We start from the raw sequence: 21,503 nt of genomic DNA on the forward strand, positions 1-21,503 counted from the left end.
TACCTGATTTAAAATGTATCCAAGTCAAAAAGAAAAAAAAAACAGTCTTCACATCCTGCAGCTGCCAAAGGTAACCAATCACATCCACAATTGATTTTGTATAGAAGTGATCGAAAAAATCGACTAAAAAAACAATCGGAAATCAGATTGGATCTGTCAGAAATAATCAATTCTACCCGACTATCAGACGGGAAATAGCATGATGTGTAGCAGGCATAAGATGGGGGAGGTATTTGCTTTTTGCAGATTGCGTGAGGAGCAATGAAACAGAAACTTTCTATGCCCCACCCTCTAGGGCCAGTAATTGCTAACCTTGGCACTCCAGCTGTGGTGCAACTACAAGTCCCATGAGGCAATGCAATACTCTGACAGCTCTAAGCATACATCGGGGAGTCAGAGGCATGATGGGATTTGTAGTTTTGTAAGAGCTGGAGTGCCAAGGATAGCCATCACTGCTCTAGGCTGAAACTTGATTCTCACAGTGCAGAAATAGACCTGATCTTCTCTATTCCCCATTCATCACAATAAACCACCTTTTTTCTATTCATTTACCCTGCTGCAATTACTTTACTAAAACTGCTTCACAACAGCCATTCAATTTTGTTTGTATATACAGACAAACCACTAGCCTCCTAGTTCTCTATCTGAACTTCTCTACACACATGCATTGGGCGCCTTCTGATGACATCAGTCAGTTAAAAGAAAAAAAAAGGTGGTTACAGCTTTCACTGTATAACAGTTACAACTGCTGGCATAAAGAAAAAAAAAACTGTTACTCTGGCAGGAGTAAAAATGGTTCGTCCCAGGCATTTTTACTGGACATCGCTGAGAGGATTTTTTTTTCTGTTTACAGTTCCTCTTTAAGTTTCTACAGTCCCTCAGCCCCCTGTCAGGATTCTCTTTTCACAGGCACCTCCTGATGACTCGCTGTGTCAACAAGCAAAGCTGCACGGGATTTGCATAAGCAGGAGAAAGTCTCCCATTGATCTCTGGGAGCCTGAGCAGTTACCACCTGGCTTGCCACAGCAGTCACAGGGGGTGTGGCTTATTAATATAATTGTATATTATAGTTTATTCACATATTTTTGTACATATATTGTACTGTTTTTGCCTACAATGTTTAACATGGATTGCAATGCTCTGTTTTCATATTCAGAGTTCAGTTCCTCTTTAAGGACCAGACACTTTTTTCCCATTCAGACCTTTGCAGCTTTAATGGTTTATTGCTCGGTCATACAACCTACCACCTAAATGAATTTTACCTCCTTTTCTTGTCCCTAATACAGCTTTCTGTTGGTGTTATTTGATTGCTGCTGTGATTTTTAGTTTTTATTATATTCTTTAAAAAAGACATGAATTTTGTCAAAAAAATGATTTTTTTAACTTTCTGTGCTGACATTTTTCAAATAAAGTAAAATTTATATATATACATTTTTGTCCACATTTATTGTGCTACATGTCTTTGATAAAAAAAAAATCCAATAAGTGTATATTTATTGGTTTGGGTAAAAGTTATAGTGTTTACAAACTATGGTGCAAAAAGTAAATTTTCCCATTTTGAAGCATCTCTGACTTTTCTGAGCACCTGTCATGTTTCATGAGGTGCTAGAATTCCAGGATAGTATAAATACCCCCCAAATGACCCCATTTTGGAAAGAAGACATCCAAAAGTATTCACTAAGATGCATGGTGAGTTCATAGAAGATTTTATTTTTTGTCACAAGTTAGCGGAAAATGACACTTTGTGACAAAAATAAATAAATAAAAAAAAGTTTCCATGTCTGCTAACTTGTGACAAACAAAAAAGAAATCTGCCACGGACTCACCATGCCCCTCTCTGAATACTTTGGGATGTCTACTTTCCAAAATGGGGTCATTTGTGGGGTGTGTTTACTGTCCTGGCATTTTGGGGGGGGGGGGGGGGTGCTAAATTGTAAGCACCCCTGTAAAGCCTAAAGGTGCTCATAGGACTTTGGGCCCCTTAGCGCACCTAGGCTGCAAAAAAGTGTCACACGTGGTATCGCCGTACTATATCTCTGTAAATGGACAATTGTGTGTAAAAAAAAAAAAAAAAAAAAAAAAAAAATCCAAAACTCATTTACAGAGATATTTCTCCCACCCAGCATGGGTATGTGTAAAAATACACCCCAAAACACATTATACTACTTCTCCCGAGTACAGAGATATCACATGTGCAGCACTTTTTTGCACCCTAACTGCGCTAAGGGGCCCAAAGTCCTCAGTAAAGTGACTAGAAACTGCCTGTGTAGTGGCTTTATTTCGGATCGCTGTTTGATGACTTGACATTCTTACCTTCAAAGCCTTAGTCATCATACCCATGTAGCCAAGGCCACAAGGGCATTTGATAAGGTAATCCACGTAATTTGAATCACGTGTAAGGGCCCTTTATAGAAAATCGAGCAGCAGTTGATGGGTGGGTAAAAGAGCTACCCTTGGCAGTATGGCTACACAAATGACAGCTCAGGCACGGGAAGGTACCAATTTTATCATTGGGAAGAGATTCTGTAGGAACATGATGGTGAAAAACATTATCTCTTATGGTGGGAGCTTTTTTGAATGACATTAATGGCAGTTAGCGGAATTCTGGCACTCTATTGCACATCCTGCAATAGATGCCAATGATTGCGGATAGCCATACCAGCCAATTCACTACACGTGTTGTATGTCGACACAAAGGGCATACTGAATTGTTTACAATCACGTCAGGAATTGCGTCGTTTCGGCGAGAGGCAATGCTTAGGGTAACACCTCGCCAAAAATGTACCTTTTCAATGTATCCCTTTGTTCCTCCAAAACCACGTCATCCGTTACGATTTTTTCAACACGTGTAAGTTGGCCAGCAGGGATAGTGTTCTTACCTGAGGGGGGGAAGAAAACTACTGTAATGCAGAAGCGAGTTCCTATCTGTGGGTTTCACATAAAGGGTAGTTATAAGCTTGCCTGACTGATTCTTAATACGAGTGTCGAGAAAAACAGCTTCCTGGGTGCTAGCATGCATCGGGAGCTTGATGGCAGGTGAAAAATCCCCGCGGGCTGAAATAGTTAATCCAACCAAGGTTGAACATGATGCAAAGAGGAAACCAAATGAATAAGGGTCGAATGTGGCCCCGCCCACAAACAAAAATGTCATCTGTGTATCTCCACCAACACTAAGCGTGTTAGTGGAAAAGCGGATGGGTATACACAAAACTGTCTTCATACTGACCCATAATAAAACCCGCATAGGAGGGGGCTACATTTGACCCCATAGCTGTTCCTCGCTGCTAAATGAAAAGAGAGCCCTGAAATGAAAAAAAAAATACATCTCAGAATAACATTAAGCAAATCAATAATACATTTCCTCTGACCTCCAGACATGTCAGCAAATTGCATAAGATACCATTCAACAGCCTCATGTGGGATGGAGGTGTAGAGGCTCTCAACATCAAGGGTAACCAGGAGGACGTCATCATTAATCTCACCTATAGATCTCAATTTGGTCAAAAACATGTCAGTGTCTCTGATATAAGACTCCAAAGAGATGACAATTGGTTGCAACAACTGGTCCACATATTGTGCCAAAGGCACAAACACAGAACCCACGCCATCCACAATGGGTCTCCCCGGTGGCTGGCATTGGTTCTTGTGTATTTTAGGTAAGGTGTAAAAAGTAGGTGTTCTCTGTGAATCCTGTTGGAGGAATTTGTAAAGGTTATCATCAATTATGTTATTACTCTTTGCATCATCAATAATCACTTTAATATGTGTTTGCACCATCATTAACAGATCACCCTCCACCTTAACATATACATCCTGTTCAGCCAATTGCGACAGTTTTTCCTGCTCGTAATATGTACTATCTAATATGACCACTGCGCCCCCTTGTCAGCGAAGCGGATAGTGATCTGTCTGTTGACTCAACTGCCTTAATGCATCATGTTCAACCTTGGTTGGATTAACTATTTCAGCCCGCGGGGATTTTTCACCTTATGCATCAGAGCAATTTTCTCCTCCCATTCATTCGCTAATAACTTTGTCACTACTTGTCACAATTTATTGATCTACATCTTGTTTTTTCCGCCACTAATTAGGCTTCCTTTGGGTGGTACATTTTGCTCAGAATTATTTTTTTATAAATGCTTTTTAACAGGATTAATAAGAAAAAATTTTAAAAAAATCATTATTTCTTAGTTTTCGGCCATTATAGCTTTAAAATAATCCACGCTACCATAATTAAAACCTATGTATTTTATTTGCCCGTTTGTCTCGTTATGATATAAAATTTGATCCCTATCACAATGAATGGCTCCAATATTTTATTTGGAAATAAAGTTGCATTTTTTCCGTTTTGCATCCATCACTATTTACAAGCTTATAATTGTAAAAATGTTTGTAGTATACCCCATTCAAATGCATATTTAAAAAGTTCAGACCCTTAGGTAACTATTTATGTCTTTTTTTTTTCTTTTCTTTTTTCATTGTAATTTTTGTTTTCCATTAAAAAAATTTATTTGGGTAATATTTTGGTGTGGGAAATAAACAGTTAATTTTTAATATTATATGTGTAAATTGTAATGTAAAAAATATGTAGATGTAGTTTTACTTGAATTTTTTTTTCTCCTTGTGCTTCTCGCTAAGCGGAAGCACAAGGATGACGCGGAAGATTTTACGTGCAGAAAGACTGAAGCCTCTTGTAAGAGCGCTTTGGGTTTTTCTGCTGGGGACACGGATCAGTGATCGGGAACCATGTTCCCGTTCACTGATCCCAGGGCTACCGGGGGACAGCACGGAGGTGCACCAGCGATGGAGCACGGCACCGCAGCAGAGCAGCCGTCCGGACGTGAGCTTCACGTCCGGGCGGCAGAAATGGTTAGTCTGTTCTATTGTCACCGACACGAAAGTCACCAACACTTCCTCTGTATCTGTTTCAGAAAGTAGCCTCATAAATTAAATACATAGAAGTGTATATTATGTGAGAAATCTTAGTTCTTCAATTATACACATTGCATTATATATAACCATACTATTTTATAAATTGCTGTAGAATGAAATGGTATGCAGCACATGTAACTTATTGAATCCATCCAGTGTTGTCCCCCCCAAAAAATGTCCAGCCGGGTGGCATTAAAAAGTTTTGCTTTTCCTTGGACTAGCTGCGGCGTCCAGGATCTGTTGATGTTTACTAGCCTTTGATTATGTCCAGATTGCGGTCTCATATCGTACGAGGGTCGACAGTTGATGTGTGTGTATACTGTATGCTTCTGAGGAACACATGTCAGGCAGTCGTTCTTTTGTGCTTTGGAATCCGAAATTGTGTTTACATGTGTGTCCGCAATCGTGAAGATATTTGAAGAAGAATAAAAGACTAACTTGTTCATTTAAAGCCCCGTATTTATTCATATGGAATTTGGGCATGAAGAAAAAGTAGCCGGGTAGGGCAAGATTAGAGAATACAGGGCCGGTGCTTCTGTGTGCAACTCTGTTTACAGCATAGGAGGAGGTGAGCTGAAAACAGCCGGGTGATCACCAAAACTAGCTGGGTGGAGCACCCGGCTAAAAGAGGCTAGGGAGAACACTGCCATCTATTATGCTTTTACAGAAAACTAAGCTGAAACCGCTAACTAGTATAACCAATTAAACTAAGAAAGCCAATGACCGGTTCCAGTGTACTTATTTAACACCCTGAATGCACCTATACCAACCTCCTTCCCTAATAAATTGGCCCAAAAAGTATGTGACTTTGAACAACTCAGTAAGTAATAATATTATAAGTATTGTAATAGTGAATCAAATTCTTCTGATTCTCAAAACATCTCCCAATCTGCCCATGTTTTTTTGAAAACTTCGGATCTAGTCAGGTGTCTGTGAGGAAAATCTTTGAGCAATTTCTGCCAGTCACCCTCTTGCCCGGCGTCTGACAGCTGGCTTGGCGGAACTGTTAGCTCGCCAGCTGTTACCATACCAGCTGGTGGACTCTGAGGCCTTCCGTAAATTTGTGACCATTGGGACACCGCAGTGGAAGATACCAGGCCGCAATTAATTCTCTAAAAAGGCGATACCCAAACTGTACCATGAAGTTGAGAGGCAAGTGGTGTCATCTCTGGCACACAGCGTTCGGTCAAGGGTCCATCTGACCATGGGATGCCTGGTCTGCCAAGCACCGTCAGGGCAGGTACATTACTTACACAGCCCATTGGGTAAACCTGGTGACCTCTGGCAAGCAGGGAGTACATGGCTGTGCAGCGGACCAACTTGTGACACCTCCACGGCTTGCAGGCAGGCCTCCTGCCACCTCCTCTCCTCCTGCTACATCCTCTTCCCTGTCGTCATCCTCCTCCTCGGCTGAGTGGCAGTTCAACTCTTCTGGTGCTGCAATCTTCTCTCCAGCTACACAGACCCAGCTCCCCAGGGCCTTTGCTGCATTCCAGGTACGACAGTGTCACGCCATCTTAGACATGTCTTGCCTCAAAACGGAGAGTCAGACTGGAGCAACTCTCCTGGCCGCTCTTAACAAACAGGTGGATCAGTGGCTGAACCCGCACCAACTGGAGCTTGTCAACGTGGTGTGTGACAACGGCAGCAATCTCATTTCGGCTTTGAATTTGACACATGTTCCATGCATGGCACATGTGCTGAATCTCATAATTCAGAGATTTGTGTCGAAGTACCCAGGCTTACAGGACGTCCTGAAGCAGGCCAGGAAGTTGTGTGGGCATTTCAGGCGGTCTTACACGTCCATGGTACGCTTTGCTGATAATCAGCGGAGAAACAGCTTGCCGGTGAGACGCTTGATTTGCGATAGCCTGACTCACTGGATTTCGACCCTGCTGATGTTCGACCGTCTGCTACAACAAGAGAAAGCAGTCACCCAGTGTCTCTACAACTACAGTAGAAGGACACACTCTAAGGAGATGGGGATGTACTGGCCAAAGAACTGGGCACTCATGCGAAATGCCTGCAGGCTCATGCGGCCGTTTGAGGAGGTGACAAAAATGGTGAGTCGCAGTGAAGGCGCCATCAGCGACTTGATCCCGTATGCTTTCTTCCTGGAGCGTGCCATGCGTAGAGTGGTGGATCAAGCTGTGGAAGAGCGTGAACAGGAACAGGAGGAAGAGTTGTGGGATCAATTCTCATCAGAACAAGATGTTTCCTCAACCGAACACGCTGAAATCAGCGCAGGAGACTTGGGCGCAGCCGGTGCCACCACAGGCCGTAATAGGAATTACGGCTATAGCAGCGCACAGGAAGTAACTTCGGTGCCGTCAGAAGACAGAGCTGAAGTTACTTTTAAAACATAATAATTTGGCTTCCAGCAATTGCTGGAAGCCGAATTATTTCATTCCCCACCTGGGGGGGGGGAATAGTATTTAATACGTCCGGGACTTGTGCGCTAGCAGGATCAGCCATATACCGGCTGAATCCTGCGTCCAAATCTCCTGCGCCGTTCTCACTCGTACGCTCCTCATCTCCTGCGGCAGCACAGAGGGTGGAGGAGGAGGAGGCGTAAGAGTCATGTGGGGAAGAGGAGTCAGACTCAGATGATGAGGAAGGTGGGTGTTTTTTTTTTTTGGAGGAGGAGGCGGCAGAAGAACCACAGCAGGCGTTGCAGGGGGCTTGTGCTGCTCAACGTTCCCGTGGTATTGTTCGCCGCTGGGTGGATGAGGAGAACTTACCTGACGTCACTGAGTAAGAGCAAGAGGAGATGGATAGTACGTCTGGATCCAAATTTGTGTAGATGGTGTCTTTCATGCTGTCCTCGGTATAGGCACAAAGTGGCGGAGATGTTTCCAAAGGCAGAAAGGATGCAGCACTTGCAGAACAAGCTGGCAACTATGCTTTACAGTGCATTTAAGGGTGATGTCACAGCACAACGGAATAAAGGTACCACTGCCAGTAATCCTTCTCCCATGTTCACGCAAGCAAGGACAGGACACTCCAGCGATCTCATGGTGATGTCGGACATGCGGACATTCTTTAGTCCAACGCCTCGCCTTAGCCCTTCCGGATCCACCCTCCACCAACGCCTGGACCGGCAGGTAGCCGACTACCTGGCCTTAAGTGTGGATGTAGACACTGTGAGCAGCGATAAACCCTTGGACTACTGGGTGCGCAGGCTTGACCTGTGGCCAGAGCTGTCCCAAATTGGCATACAACTTCTGTCTTGCCCTGCCTCCAGCATCCTGTCAGAAAGGACCTTCAGCGCAGCTGGAGGCATAGTCACAAAATTGTTCAATACCTCACCTTTATCAAAATGAATGAGGCATGGATCCCGGAGGGCTACTGCCCGCCCGAAGACTAAGTCAGGCCCCACACACATCATCTCTGCCTGCACGTGGTGTGACTGCCTGCCCCAAGACTAAGTCTCTCCCCACACAGCATCTCTGCCTCAAGGCCACTTGACTGCCTTCTCCGCCACCACCAACTGGGTCCAGGACACCAGGCGGATTCCTGAATTTCTACAATAATTTTTCTGGTGCGTGTACATGCCTGCCTAATTTTTCTGGCTGCGCTGCAGCTGCAACAACAAAACAAAAGGCATGTACATGTGTCAATTCCCCTTCGTGATCGTTACCTTGCCGCGGTGAAGGGGCTTGCGTATCACAATGATGCAATGACCGATGGCTATATCTGTGTGTCTCTGGGGGGGGGGGGGGGCACACCCAAGATAATAAGGTCGTTGCTTCATTGTGGACAGACCAAATTCGATCAGCTGGACAGTCACTGTTCTGTCATTCAGCTACCTCAGCCCGGCGACCATATAGGCTAGAAAGCCACCATCACCTGCACTCTCGTCATGGTGCGCACCAGTCCAGCACGGCCGTCACTACACAAACAGCTGTTTGCAGTCACTGCATACCTTTCACTGCATCCGTGACTGCACATTGTAATATACCTGGCAGTCAGTGCATACCTTTCATTTGAATGGATGGCAGACTTGCCCTACATAATAGATTCTCGTTAAAGGATTTAAAGTTAATTCGTCTCATATACAGCAGGGCCTCGAAAGTCCTCCTGTATAGTTATTTTTTGTCACTACCTCGGGACTTGCATGCCATGCCTGCTGCCTTCCTTGGATGTGTGGTAGCCGTTGCTGCTCCTTTGCCCACAGTGTGCCTGCTGCCTTCCTTGGATGTGTGGTGGTAGCCGTTCCTGCTCCTTTGCCCACAGCGTGCCTGCTGCCTTCCTTGGATGTATGGTGGTAGCCGTTTCTCAAACTCCAACTCCGGACCGGAATCGAACCCTGATTCCCCAGCCATTGCCCGTGGTCACCATGGTACTGAGAAAGTAATATGGAAACTTATGTAGAAGCTTTCCAGAGGCGCCAATAGAATAAAAGTCACTTAAACGAGCTTAAAACCGATGGGGCAGTGGTGGGCCTATCCCATCCATGCAGACAAAGCAAACAAAGGAAGGACTGTGGCATCAACAGTCAAACAACAATTTATTTATACTCCACAGTAAAAATAGGCAACGCGTTCCAGAGGCGCTCAGTGTGGTTTTGATGCTGTTAAGCTGTATGCTCCTTTTTGATTGGCCTGATGAAGCGGGATTGAGCCCGTGAAACGCGTTGCCTATTTTTACTGTGGAGTATAAATAAATTGTTGTTTGACTGTTGATGCCACAGTCCTTCCTTTGTTTGCTTTGTCTGCATGGATGGGATAGGCCCACCACTGCCCCATCGGTTTTAAGCTCGTTTAAGTGACTTTTATTCTATTGGCGCCTCTGGAAAGCTTCTACATATTGCTAAGTCCACCCTTGGTGGAGGGTTGTACCCATCTTCTTCCCATCTACAGAGAGCAACTTTTAATCCTGAGTGGGGTCAGGTTAATCTCCCCACCTGCCTTCACAGTGGTTGCCTAATGGTAACCCTGGTTTGTGAGTATTAAATTGTTATATTACTCATTATTAATTATCATCTATACAATATCACACTATTGGGCTCTTGGTGTCCCCCCTCCCTTTAATATGGAAACTTGTTTATCAGTCACACAGTTGAATGGATGGCAGACTTGCCCTCCATAATAGATTCTCGTTAAAGGATTTAAAGTTGATTCTTCTCATATACAGCAGTGCCTTGAAAGTCCTCCTGTATTGATTTTTTTTGTCATTAACTCGGGACTTGCATGCCATGCCTGCTGCTTTCCTTGGATGTGTGGTAGCCGTTGCTGCTCCTTTGCCCACAGTGTGCCTGCTGCCTTCCTTGGATGTATGGTGGTAGCCGTTTCTCAGGCTCCCACTCTGGACCGTAATCGAACCCAGACACCCCGGCCGTACGCTTTCTTTAACAATGGTAGAGCAAAAACCATCGACAGTATGAGCAACGATGGGACTACTGGGTGCGCAGGCTTGACTTGTGGCCAGAGCTGTCACAATTTGCCATCCAACTTCTGGCTTGCCCTGCCTCAAGCATCCTAGAAAGGACCTTCAGTCGCCTACTTCAAAAAAAAGTGTTCAGTACCTCACCTTTATTAAAAGGAATGAGACATGTATTCCGGGGGCTACTGCCTGCCCGAAGACTTAAGCTCAACACACACCATACAATCTTGGTTGTACAAATTTACCAAATCTATGTAGTATAAGGGCCAACATATGGAAAATACCTTGAATGATTGATTGGATAAGCTCTTATACTACATGAAAGTGGTAAGATTGAACAACCAAGATTGTATGGTGTGTGTTGAGCCTAAGTCAGTCCCGACTCCCCACACACACACTGTTGTTCTATCATTGAGCTACCACAGCCCGGCGACCATATGGGCTTGAAAACTGCCATGGCCCGCTCTCTCCCCATGGTGCACACCAGTCCAGTAAGGCTGTTACTACGCAAACAGCTGTTTGCGGTGCGTTACACAGTGAGTTTGGTGTGTCAGTGTGAAGCCGGACACTAATTACACTCCCTGATGTATACACATGCAAGATGTTTTAAAGCACTTTATGCCTGCAATTTAGCATTGCAATGTGATTTCTGCCCTTAAAATGCTGCAGTGCGTCAAATCCAGATTTTTCCCCGGGACTTTTGGAGTGTATCCCACTCATCCATGCAAAAACTCAGATGTTAGACCCCTTGAAACATCTTTTCCATCACTTTTCTGGCCAGAATTAATGTCTTTAGTTTTCAAAGTTCACCTCCCCATTGAAGTCTATTGCGGTTCGAGGTTCGCGAACCGAAAATCGGAGATTCGAGCCATCTCTATTTTTTATGCTATTTTTTCAAGTGAGTAAGTGACAGCAACATAGGAGAAAAGTCATTTATGGCTCATTTTACTCTGAAAGAAACGTACTTTTTATTTGTATGTATTTACATTTTATGATTTTCGCGATAGCGGTCCTTTAAAGGCTTGATCCTTTACTGAGTTAGCCACCATGCAAAAGGCAAGAACCACACAGGTTTTTGGCACCACCCTTACCTAGTATCTTTTCATCAATGCTTTTTGGATGATTCTTAATGGAAATATGCAGCTGAAAGGAAATGTAATGTCGTTTTACAAATGTGTCCCTACACTATTTAAGTATTTCAGTAACACAGTAAACAAGCATGATACTCTGTCATCACCCATCTTTAAGGCTTAAGATAAGATCCCACCGTCACACCTCAGATCATCGCTCTGTCGATGACCACCTCCTATACAGATGGCAGCTACCTGACTTCCTGGCATCTTTTAATGACGTCCGCGTTATGCCCACCACCAAGGAAAATTCCTGTGTGCTCCCTTCCTTTGAGCAGCCAACCACCAAATGGTGGGTGCTTGACGGATCCGCAACGCTATATCCAATATGGCCACTGATGAATTCCAGCATTCTTCCATCTCCTAATCTGCCAATCACAACATGGTGGGCGCTAGATGAAGCCGCCTTCATAACAGACCTCTCAGAAAGCTGAAATTAGTACAGCTTTACTGTACTATAATGCAGATACCGCCTCACTATACAGGAAAGCGGCATGGTCACAGATCCCCTGAGACTTACACCGGTGAGTATTTTGGTTCTAGAGCAGATTCCCATTTTATCTAAAAACAGTTTAACATACAATCTGACATGCACCAAATAAGCGATCATTTAGATAGTATAAGATAGCCTGCCATTATATGCAAGGCTCCTATCCTCATTGGACTCATTTATGTCCCTGAGGAATAGGAACATAATTAGGAGAGGTATAAGGGAGACTGATTGGTGCAATAAAAAAAAAATACAAAAGTAAGGTGAAAACATTTACCGGTTACTTATCCAGCGGTGAGGAGGAAAAATGAAATAATGGCAGAAGAAGAGAACTGCCCATCTCTATGCTGCCATGGAGTCATTAGGGAAAGTAAAGTTTCTGAATCTTGAAAGAAAATTATACAGTTAATCATTAAAGGGACACTTAAGCCAGAAAAAAAAATGAGTTTTACTCACCTGGGGCTTCTACCAGCCCCCTGCAGCAGTCCTGTGCCCTCGCGGAGAAAGATACGTGTGGCCAGTCCTGATGGGCCTGTCGGCAAAAACGAAACTAGCTGGCAGCGGGGGACCAGAGGATTAGTGAGTGGGCACAGGACTGCTGCAGGGGGCTGGTAGAAGCCCCAGGTGAGTAAAACTCATTTTTTTTTTCTGGCTTAAGGTTCACTTTAAACGGAACCTTGCCACTAATATTAGGATACCTCAATCGACATTTGAAGATGTTTCAGAAGAATTGATGTAATGAAGAATTCAAGCAAGAACAGAAATTGAGCGTTGTACATACGCTAGATGGTTCTTGGCCAAGGCGGCCAGTTGGTCCGCCTCTGCAGGGAACACAGTGTGTGTGTATAGTGGCCACCAAGCCCCATTTATGCGTTAGTAGACAATTGGCCTGGTGGATGGCCAAGAGCAGGTCAACAGTATTCTTTTCATGTTCACCCTGTCTGTTCCGTGCCACTTTATTGAGAACCATGGGCCCCAAAACTGTTATCTGATGTACTGAGTCCTGATCCCAGCAGGCTGCAGAATTTGAAGGTGTGTATGCATCTTTAGAGTAAAAGTGTAACACATTCAGTTTGGGTGTTTTTATTCCTTTTAGTTACAGACTACCCAGCAATCCTCATGGTGAACCAGAGCTCATTGGAGTGTGTAATGGGCTATGAAGGACCAAAAATCCCTCTTACTGAAATATTTAGCAAAACAAAAGTTAGCCTTCTTAAAGCAGAAGGAATTTGCAATAATTCAGGTTGGAGTGAGCATATGATGTCTCCCACGATGCACCACTAGTGAGTATGCAAATAATCCCTTGTTGTCCCTGTAAGATAGCCACGCCTCCAGAACAGCTGGAATGCAATGTGTCCGCTTGTTAATTGTACAGAGCCACAATAATCCAACATGCATGCATGCAGGCTGTTTCGGATTGGTTGATCCTCATCAGTGCATGGCGTGGATTAATGTGGCTCTATGGAGTAGGACGTGGAGTTTATTACTTTTAACAACTGGAATACAGGAATATGGGATCAGGTAAATGAATAAAAAAAAGACATGGTTATCTCATCATTGCCATTGGTGGAGGTGCTGACAGGGGGATTTGCAATGCCTTTCTCATAAGACATCTTCAATGTTAAAGGAACACTATCAAACTAAGTGTTCTAAAATGACAATGTACAAATAATGTCTAAGTAGCTGTGTAAACATTGACTTACTTTTCATGTTAAATATCAGAGCCAAAAGTTGTAATTCATTGTGTGTAGATTTTAGTTTGGTTGGAATGTCTCATTTTGCATAGGTGATTCTCTGCAGTCTGACATGATAACAGTGTAATATTAAAGTGGAGTTCACATACTAGTACAAATGTTTATGCTGCACATAAGATACATTTCTGCTGCTCTCTGCAGATGTACACAGGGTTAACACAGGGTTAACAGATGTATTGTGAGGAAATCCCCCTCCCCTCATGGTTCACTCAGCCTCAGTTTTGGCAACACTGAAGTGTGAAAGGAATTAGATAACAGTAAGCAAAGAGATAAGCATTCAAATGTATACACCAGTACTTAGCAGCACTTTCCAAACTATTCCTAGCTCAATTGAATAAAAAATGTTAATTGATAGAATTGCACAAATGCAGTGCGCTCAACAATGGCCGGAAGTAAATTGTTAACACTATATCCACTTATAGGGGTGTTTGGCTCACACTGTATACATAGGAGTATGTTTCACACTATGAGAGGACACATTCCATCCTTTAGGCTGGTTTCACAGTGGGACGTTACAGGCGCACGTTAGAGCAGCCTGTAACGCACCCCAACGCACAGCAATGAAAAATCAATGGGCTGTTCACAGTGCCCACGTTGCGTTACATTGTAACGCAGCACGTCTACATAACTTACTGCATGCAGTACTTTACACGCGGCCCTTACACGTTAGACTGTTTGCACATGCTCGGTAGGGTTTTTTTTTTTTCATTTTATGGGCGGAGAGGAGGCGGGGAGAGGCCGCTACGTAGCCAGACACATGGCTACTTATTTTTCACTGCACTTGCAGTGTTTACATCCTGGAGCGGCCGCGGATTGGCTGAAGGGACCACGTGATGCGGAAAGCTCCGCTCACGTGGTCTCCGCAGTGCCTCCGACAGAGCAGGCGCACCAAGAGCTGCTTGTAACGCGGCTCTTGGCAGCGTCCTGCTCCAACACCACCAGGCATTGCGTTAGGGGCACGTTATGCGACCATAACGTCCCCTAAAACGCAACGTCCCACTGTGAAACCAGCCTCAAACTGATAAAATACTAGGGCTGCACAATGTGCGGCGTATTGCGGAGTGCTTAAGCCGGGCAGCGGTTTCGGTTTTAAACCGTAAAACCGTGCAGCTCTGACACGCTCTGACACACGTACACACACAGACACACGCTCTGACAGACACACGCTCAGACGCACGCACAGACGCACAGACACGCACAGACGCACGCACAGGCACAGACAGATGCACAGGCACACGCACAGGCACAAGCACAGACACACACACAGACACACAGAGGCACACACACTGGCACACACACGCACGCACAGGCACACACACTGGCACAGGCAAACACTGTGCACTCATCTCCCCACCCCCACCTCCGTGCAATCACACAGCTGAAAAAAAAAAAGTTACTTCACGGGGCAGCCTTTGAAGTTTCCTGGAGGAAGGAGGGGGGAGAGCATCCCACACTCTCTCGGCTGGAGCTGCCTGTTCTCTCCATAGAGCTGTTAGCTGTCATCCTTTTCAGGGAGGGCGAAAGCAGCGGATGCAGCAGAAACAGCTCTGCTTGAGCGGCCACACTCTCCTGAGTCTCCCGGCATAAGTTGTGCACAGCGCCCCTCCCCCGTCGCAGAGGCTATGAGGTCAGCAGATACGCTGTCTCTGGGAGATGCAGTGCAGACAGAGTGGGGCGGCATAGAAGCCAGGTTAGCGGCGGCCGGCGGGAGGTAGCAGAGCAGCTAGTAGCACAAAAAACCGAAGCTACTGACGATCTCAAGATCGTCTGCATGTGAATCACGGTTTCGGTTTTAAACCGCAAAACCGTGCAGCCCTATAAAATACTATACTAAAAAATAATAAAGTTATTCATTAGTAATGTTCTCAGAGTCCCTTCAATCTTTCTTGAATGCAGTCTACATAAACAACCTCTTACAATAACAGTAACAGTATACTCTCACCAGATTGGGTTACCGACCAAATACGATCAGCAAACACGCGTGTGGCCTTTCCAGTTAGCACATCTCCTGCATGTATCCTCCGAGGATCTTCAATGCTCCATATATACAGAAAAGAAAAATACACAGCAATAGTGTGATACTGTATGACCATTCAGCATATAATGACACCAGTGCTCCCCAGCTTTCAGCTACAGCACCCAGTGAGCCTTCACCAAGTAAGCACTCAAGCCTCTCACCAGATGCATATGCTGACCTAGCACATACCAGCAAACCAGCGTTTCCTATGCCAATAGTTCAGTTTCTCCAACATCAGTGGTCTTATGATTCAAACAAGGCTTGACATAGCGTAATTCAGTTTTTATTAATAACAGATTAAAAAGTAGTGCACTTACAGATTTCCAAGCAACATGCGCATATAAATTTTTTTCCTGAAGTCCGTCTAGCGTCTCTCTCGATCCTCTGGCTCCTGATGAGTCAATTGACGAAACTAAGCGGGCGGAGCCAGAGGAGCGAGAGAAACGCTTGGGGATCAACTGATAACAAGATGACTTTTGCTAGTCCATTTGTCATATTAGAATGTGTATGAAATTGACTGTAGAATATTACAGTTCCTTATGTGCTTTTATTTTTTTTGCTTTTTTTGTTTTTGATAGATATGGGGAAATAGTGAATATTAATCTGGTCCGTGATAAAGTATCTGGACGTTCTCGTGGATTCTGCTTTTTGTGTTATGAAGATCAGAGAAGTACCATATTGGCTGTGGATAATTTCAATGGCATTAAGGTATAACAATGGCAACCATGGAATAATAATGTTATAATGATCAGAAAAATGTGTTATATGGAATGTATCAAAGATGGGATAAGTATTATGCATACACTAAACATAAGGGGGGACTACACCTCAGCCACACACCCATACCCGACAACTGACCCGGGGGTGGGGTAGGCCTGCTCCTCTACCCATCCTGCACTTTGTGTTCTCATGTCACCCCCTTCCTTACACTTTACCTCCTTTGAGACCCATGTTATCCGCATCTACCATCCACTCTCGGCACTCATCGCAGTCCTTTACTGCTCCCTGTCCAACTCCACTACACAATTGCTGGACAACATGGCCTCTTGGTTCCCACACGTTCTCTCCTCTGACCTCCCCATATCATCCTTAACCTCCCTGGCGGTAAGCCCGAGCTGAGCACGGGCTATGCCGCGCAGGAGGATTTCTCCGGCTCTGCTGGGGCGATTCGCCCCATTCAAAGTGCTGTGTGCGCAGCCGGCACTTTGCTAGCCGAGCGCACAGCTTGATCGCCGCCGCTCTGCGGCGATCGCCCGCACGCAGCGGCGAAAGAGGGCCCCCCCCCCGCCAGAGCCCTGCGCTGCCCGGACCAATGAGTTCCGGGCAGCGCTATGGGCTGGATCGGGTGCGCCTGACGTCAGGACGTCTGCTGACGTCCATGACGTCATCCCGATCGTCGCCATGGCGACAGGAGAAGCCAAACAGGGGACTCTAGCATCCCCATGGACAATCACCACTCCCTCACTGCCTCTCAACTACTATCCCGCACCAATTCCCTTGGCCTCTCCAAACACACCAATTCCCCTATCCACCGCACTGACCCTACTCTCGACCTCATTCTCTCAAAATCCACCACCCTTTCCAACCTGATCATCACACTCTTCCCCCTCTCTGACAATAACCTTCTCACTTTCACCATTTTATCACCCCATCCTGCTTTCCCCACCCTCCTCCCCCTCTGGTTGGTGGCAGAGAGATCTGTGTAACCTTGCACTAGCTAACCCCCTCCACTCCCTCGTGTCCATCCTCACCAACATTACCTGCCCAAACCACGCTGTGGCCCAATACTACCAAGCCCTTTCATCAGCCCTAGACATTGCTGCACCCCCATCTTCCACCCTAGTTGTCCCAAGAACCCTCAACCCTGGCACAACACCCACACTCACAACCTCCAACAAAGACACAAGCCTCTGAACACAAATGGAGGAAATCCTGTCTCAACTCCGACTTCTTGGAGTACAAGGCCAACCTGCAACTGTTCTATTCTGTTTTATCGGATGCCAAACAAAAATACTTTGCTTTCTTTATTGGATCTCAAGCCTCTAACCCATGGCGCCTCTTTGCTACCATCAATTCCCTCCTTAACCCCACCACTCCCCCTTCCCCCACCTCTGCCCTTTTAGCTACTGATCTGTCCACCCACTTCACTGACAACATAGCCAACATTCGACGTAAAATCTCCTGCCTCAATTCCACCCCCCCCCCTGCATTCTTTTTAAATTTAAGTATGATATGCTTGAATTTGGAGGCCTAGTAAAAGGACTTGCTCAGCAAAGTCTCCTCCCTTTAAAGAGTATTTCCAGAAGCACTGGAGAACATTGTTCTTCTGACTACACAAGGCCGGAGGGCTTATCAGGCCGAGATGTACAGACCTCCAGGCTGCAGCAGGGTAAACATGAGCCAATGTTATGAAAACATGCTCACAAGTACATTAACACTTAACGACCAGCCAACGCTGATAGGCGGCGGCTGGTCGCAGTGGTGTGTGTGTGTGTATGTATGTATATATATATATATATATATATATATATATATATATATATATATATATATATACACATACATACATACATACATACATACATACATACATACATACATACATACATACATATATACATATACATATATATATATATATATATATATATATATATATATATATATATATATATATATATATATATATTTACTAGCTGAGGAATTTGGCTGGTGTTGGCTCCATACATTTTTTCTAGCCCTAACGCACAATTACTCAGTTGCTCAATGACCTAGTTTGTGAACTTTGTGGTCTTTGGCATCAATATTTTGCATTGAAATGAAAAAAATCTGATTGGCTGTTTGTGGCTCCACACTTTTATTTGAATTTGAACCCCAGTCACCCAATGACAACTGTACCAGGTTTGAAGCTTGTGCCATTAACAGTGCAAAAATGGCAGCAATTAAATATTCTCCTTGAAAATCAGTAGGTGAATTTTGATTGGCTGTTGTAGGCTCCACCCACTTTTATGAATATGAATCCCAGCCACCTAGTGACCAACTGTGCAAAGTTTGAGAACCCTGCCATTAACAGTGTAAGAATGGCTGCAGTTTACATTTTAACAGTAACATTTGTATTTGTCTCCGTCCACTGATGACCCGGCATTGCCCGGGTATGTATTTGGCTGGTGTTGGCTGCGCCCACTTTTTCTAACCCTAACACACAATTACTAAATTACAACAATTTCAAACCGGTGCACAGGCCCCTTAATAGGCTTAGTTCACCTCAAAAAATTAGAGGGAAGGCTGGCTGAAAAACTTGAAATATACACGCATGAACAACCACTATAGTTCAGCCACTCGCTGAACTATATGCCAAAATACTTTATTGGTAGAAAAAAGTGTGACAGCTGTATAACTGTCCCCCAAACCCCTAAGAACACTAGATGTGGGCAATAGTTGTAACGGGAGTACTCCTGGATGCATACACACCCTCACTCAATCATCATCCACACACAATATAGGATCGGCCGATCCCTGTATACTGCACATGTGAATTATGCTCAATGGAGGCACTCAAGGTTCAAGTCCTTCATATTTCTTCTTAGGACAGTTCTAATGATATGTTGACAAATGCAAGCCTGCCCCAAACAGATTCAATAGTCCTTTCTCTGTTTGCAAACAAACCGGTGCTTCCCAACAGCCACCCGACTGTGGCAATTCCGTGACAGGTCAGTAGCTACTGCAGAAAAGTCTGTAACGGCTATTACAGCCTCGGCCACACAGAGATCACATATGTGTCACCTCTCTTGCCGTCTCTTACTTCATGTCCACTGCAGTTTGAAAGCTGCGGCGTCCCACGGATAACAGGTACCTGCCCTTCTGTTTGCTCAGAGTCGGCGGCTTAGAGTGCGGGCACATTTTACACTTTTTCATAATAATGATCCAGATTTATTAAAATTTAAGGGGATCATTAGGCCCAAAAAAAGCATCAGAGGGGGAGACCATGAAAAACTACTATACCAGATTAAAAACAAATGGATCTACAATTTGGGGACGCTGGTACCAAATGGTCTGAATACAGAATTAAATTTAATTCATCATCTAAAGGAATATTAATGCAGACTGATCCAAATCGAGGAAATGTGGGACTCTATGGATGAGATATCATTTTATCACACTGTACTAAGTTAAGTGGGCAGTGAAGTGAAAGAGGTTGTGAGAATGAGTGCATGTGAATATATAGTATCAGATATTAATAAATGCACCAAGATCACTTTATGAATATGGATCAAAGTTCTGAGCAAAGGAATTTGCATGAAGCTGCAATAACATAATATTGTAATAATGTTGCAATACTGCAGTATGAGAAAATAAGTATGTGACATTCTTGTATTGATTCCCCTTTAAGAATGCTGAAAATGTCTGCTGAAAAAACGTCAGATGAAACGTGCTCTGAAATTACTAAAATTATGAAGCTAATGCCGTTGACTCTGATAATGTTATTGAACATACACTCCTAGAGGACGGAGCAGTGCTTTTCAGCGCTGCTAGATTTGGGCGCAGCCAGCGCCGCCATAGACTGTAATGGGAGTCAGTCTATAGCGGCGCTCAGTGAGTAACATCGGCTCTGTCAGAAGACGGAGCTGAAGTTGCTTAAAAAACACAATAATTCTGCCTCCAGCAATCGCTGGAAGCCGAATTATTTCATTCCCCCACTATCCATGGCGGCCTGGAGGGGGAATAGTAATTAAATCGGCCCGGACTTGTGCAGAAGCAAGATCAGCCATATACCGCTGTATCCTGCGCCCAAGTCTACCGGCGCCGATTTCAAATGTACTCCTAGTGGACTATTGGGCTAAAAATGAGTTTTGAAATAAAGTTTAATCGAAAAGGGCTGAAACGCAAAGATTTCAGGAAGCACTAGAACAAGGCCTGGTTGCCGTGGTTAAAAGGAGGAAGACCCGCCCTATTGAGCGATCATCACGCAAACACACTGATGAAGCCCACGTGACTGTGGGCGTAACGTGAATGTGGGCGAAGCCTTGGACGTGGAGCTGGAGGAGTGGCCGGGTGCATGATGCACGGTTGACACTCACGCTCTTAGCCACCGACTCTGAGCAAACAGAAGGGCAGGCACCTGTGATCCATGGGACGCCGCAGCTTTCAAACTGCAGTGGACATGAAGTAAGAGATGGCAAGAGAGGTAACACATGTGATCTCTGTGTGGCCGAGGCTGTAATAGCCGTAGCAGACTTTTGCAGTAGCTACTGACCTGTCACGGAATTGCCACAGTCGGGTGGCTGTTGGGAAGCACCGGTTTGTTTGCTAACAGAGAAGGGACTATTGAATCTGTTTGGAGCAGGCTTGCATTTGTCAACAGATCATTAGAACTGTCCTAAGAAGAAATATGAAGGACTTGAACCTTGAGTGCCTCCACTTAGCATAATTCACATGCGCAGTATACAGGGATATTGTGTGTGGATGATGATTGAGTGAGGGTGTGTATGCATCCAGGAGTACTTCTGTTACACTATTGCCCACGTCTATTGTTTTTAGGGGTTTGGGGGACAGTTATACAGCTGTCACACTTTTTTTTACCAATAAAGTATTTTGGCATATAGTTCAGTCACTAAATGATCAACTGTACCAGGTTTGAGGCTTGTGCCATTAACAGTGCAAGAATGTCAGCAATTAAATATTCCACTTCAAAATCAATAGGTGAATTTTGATTGGCTTTTGTAGGCTCCACCCACTTTTCTGAATATTTATTCCAGTCACCCAGTGACCAACTGTGCAAAGTTTGAGAACCCTAC

The 21,503-nt window shown here is 44.6% G+C and overlaps 1 protein-coding gene across 2 annotated transcripts in view; it reads left to right on the top strand.

Annotated features, from left to right (window-relative positions):
• The window catches only part of RBMX2 (RNA binding motif protein X-linked 2), a 384,521-nt gene that overhangs the window by 247,608 nt on the left and 115,410 nt on the right, over positions 1 to 21,503 (top strand). For both annotated transcript variants that reach the window (XM_068248064.1, XM_068248063.1), the window contains exon 5: positions 16,287 to 16,416. In XM_068248064.1, the coding sequence (XP_068104165.1) occupies positions 16,287 to 16,416 (130 nt within the window). The remainder of the gene's footprint in view (positions 1 to 16,286; positions 16,417 to 21,503) is intronic.

Source organism: Hyperolius riggenbachi, chromosome 8, assembly GCF_040937935.1.
Source record: "Hyperolius riggenbachi isolate aHypRig1 chromosome 8, aHypRig1.pri, whole genome shotgun sequence".
Classification (NCBI taxonomy): domain Eukaryota; kingdom Metazoa; phylum Chordata; class Amphibia; order Anura; family Hyperoliidae; genus Hyperolius; species Hyperolius riggenbachi.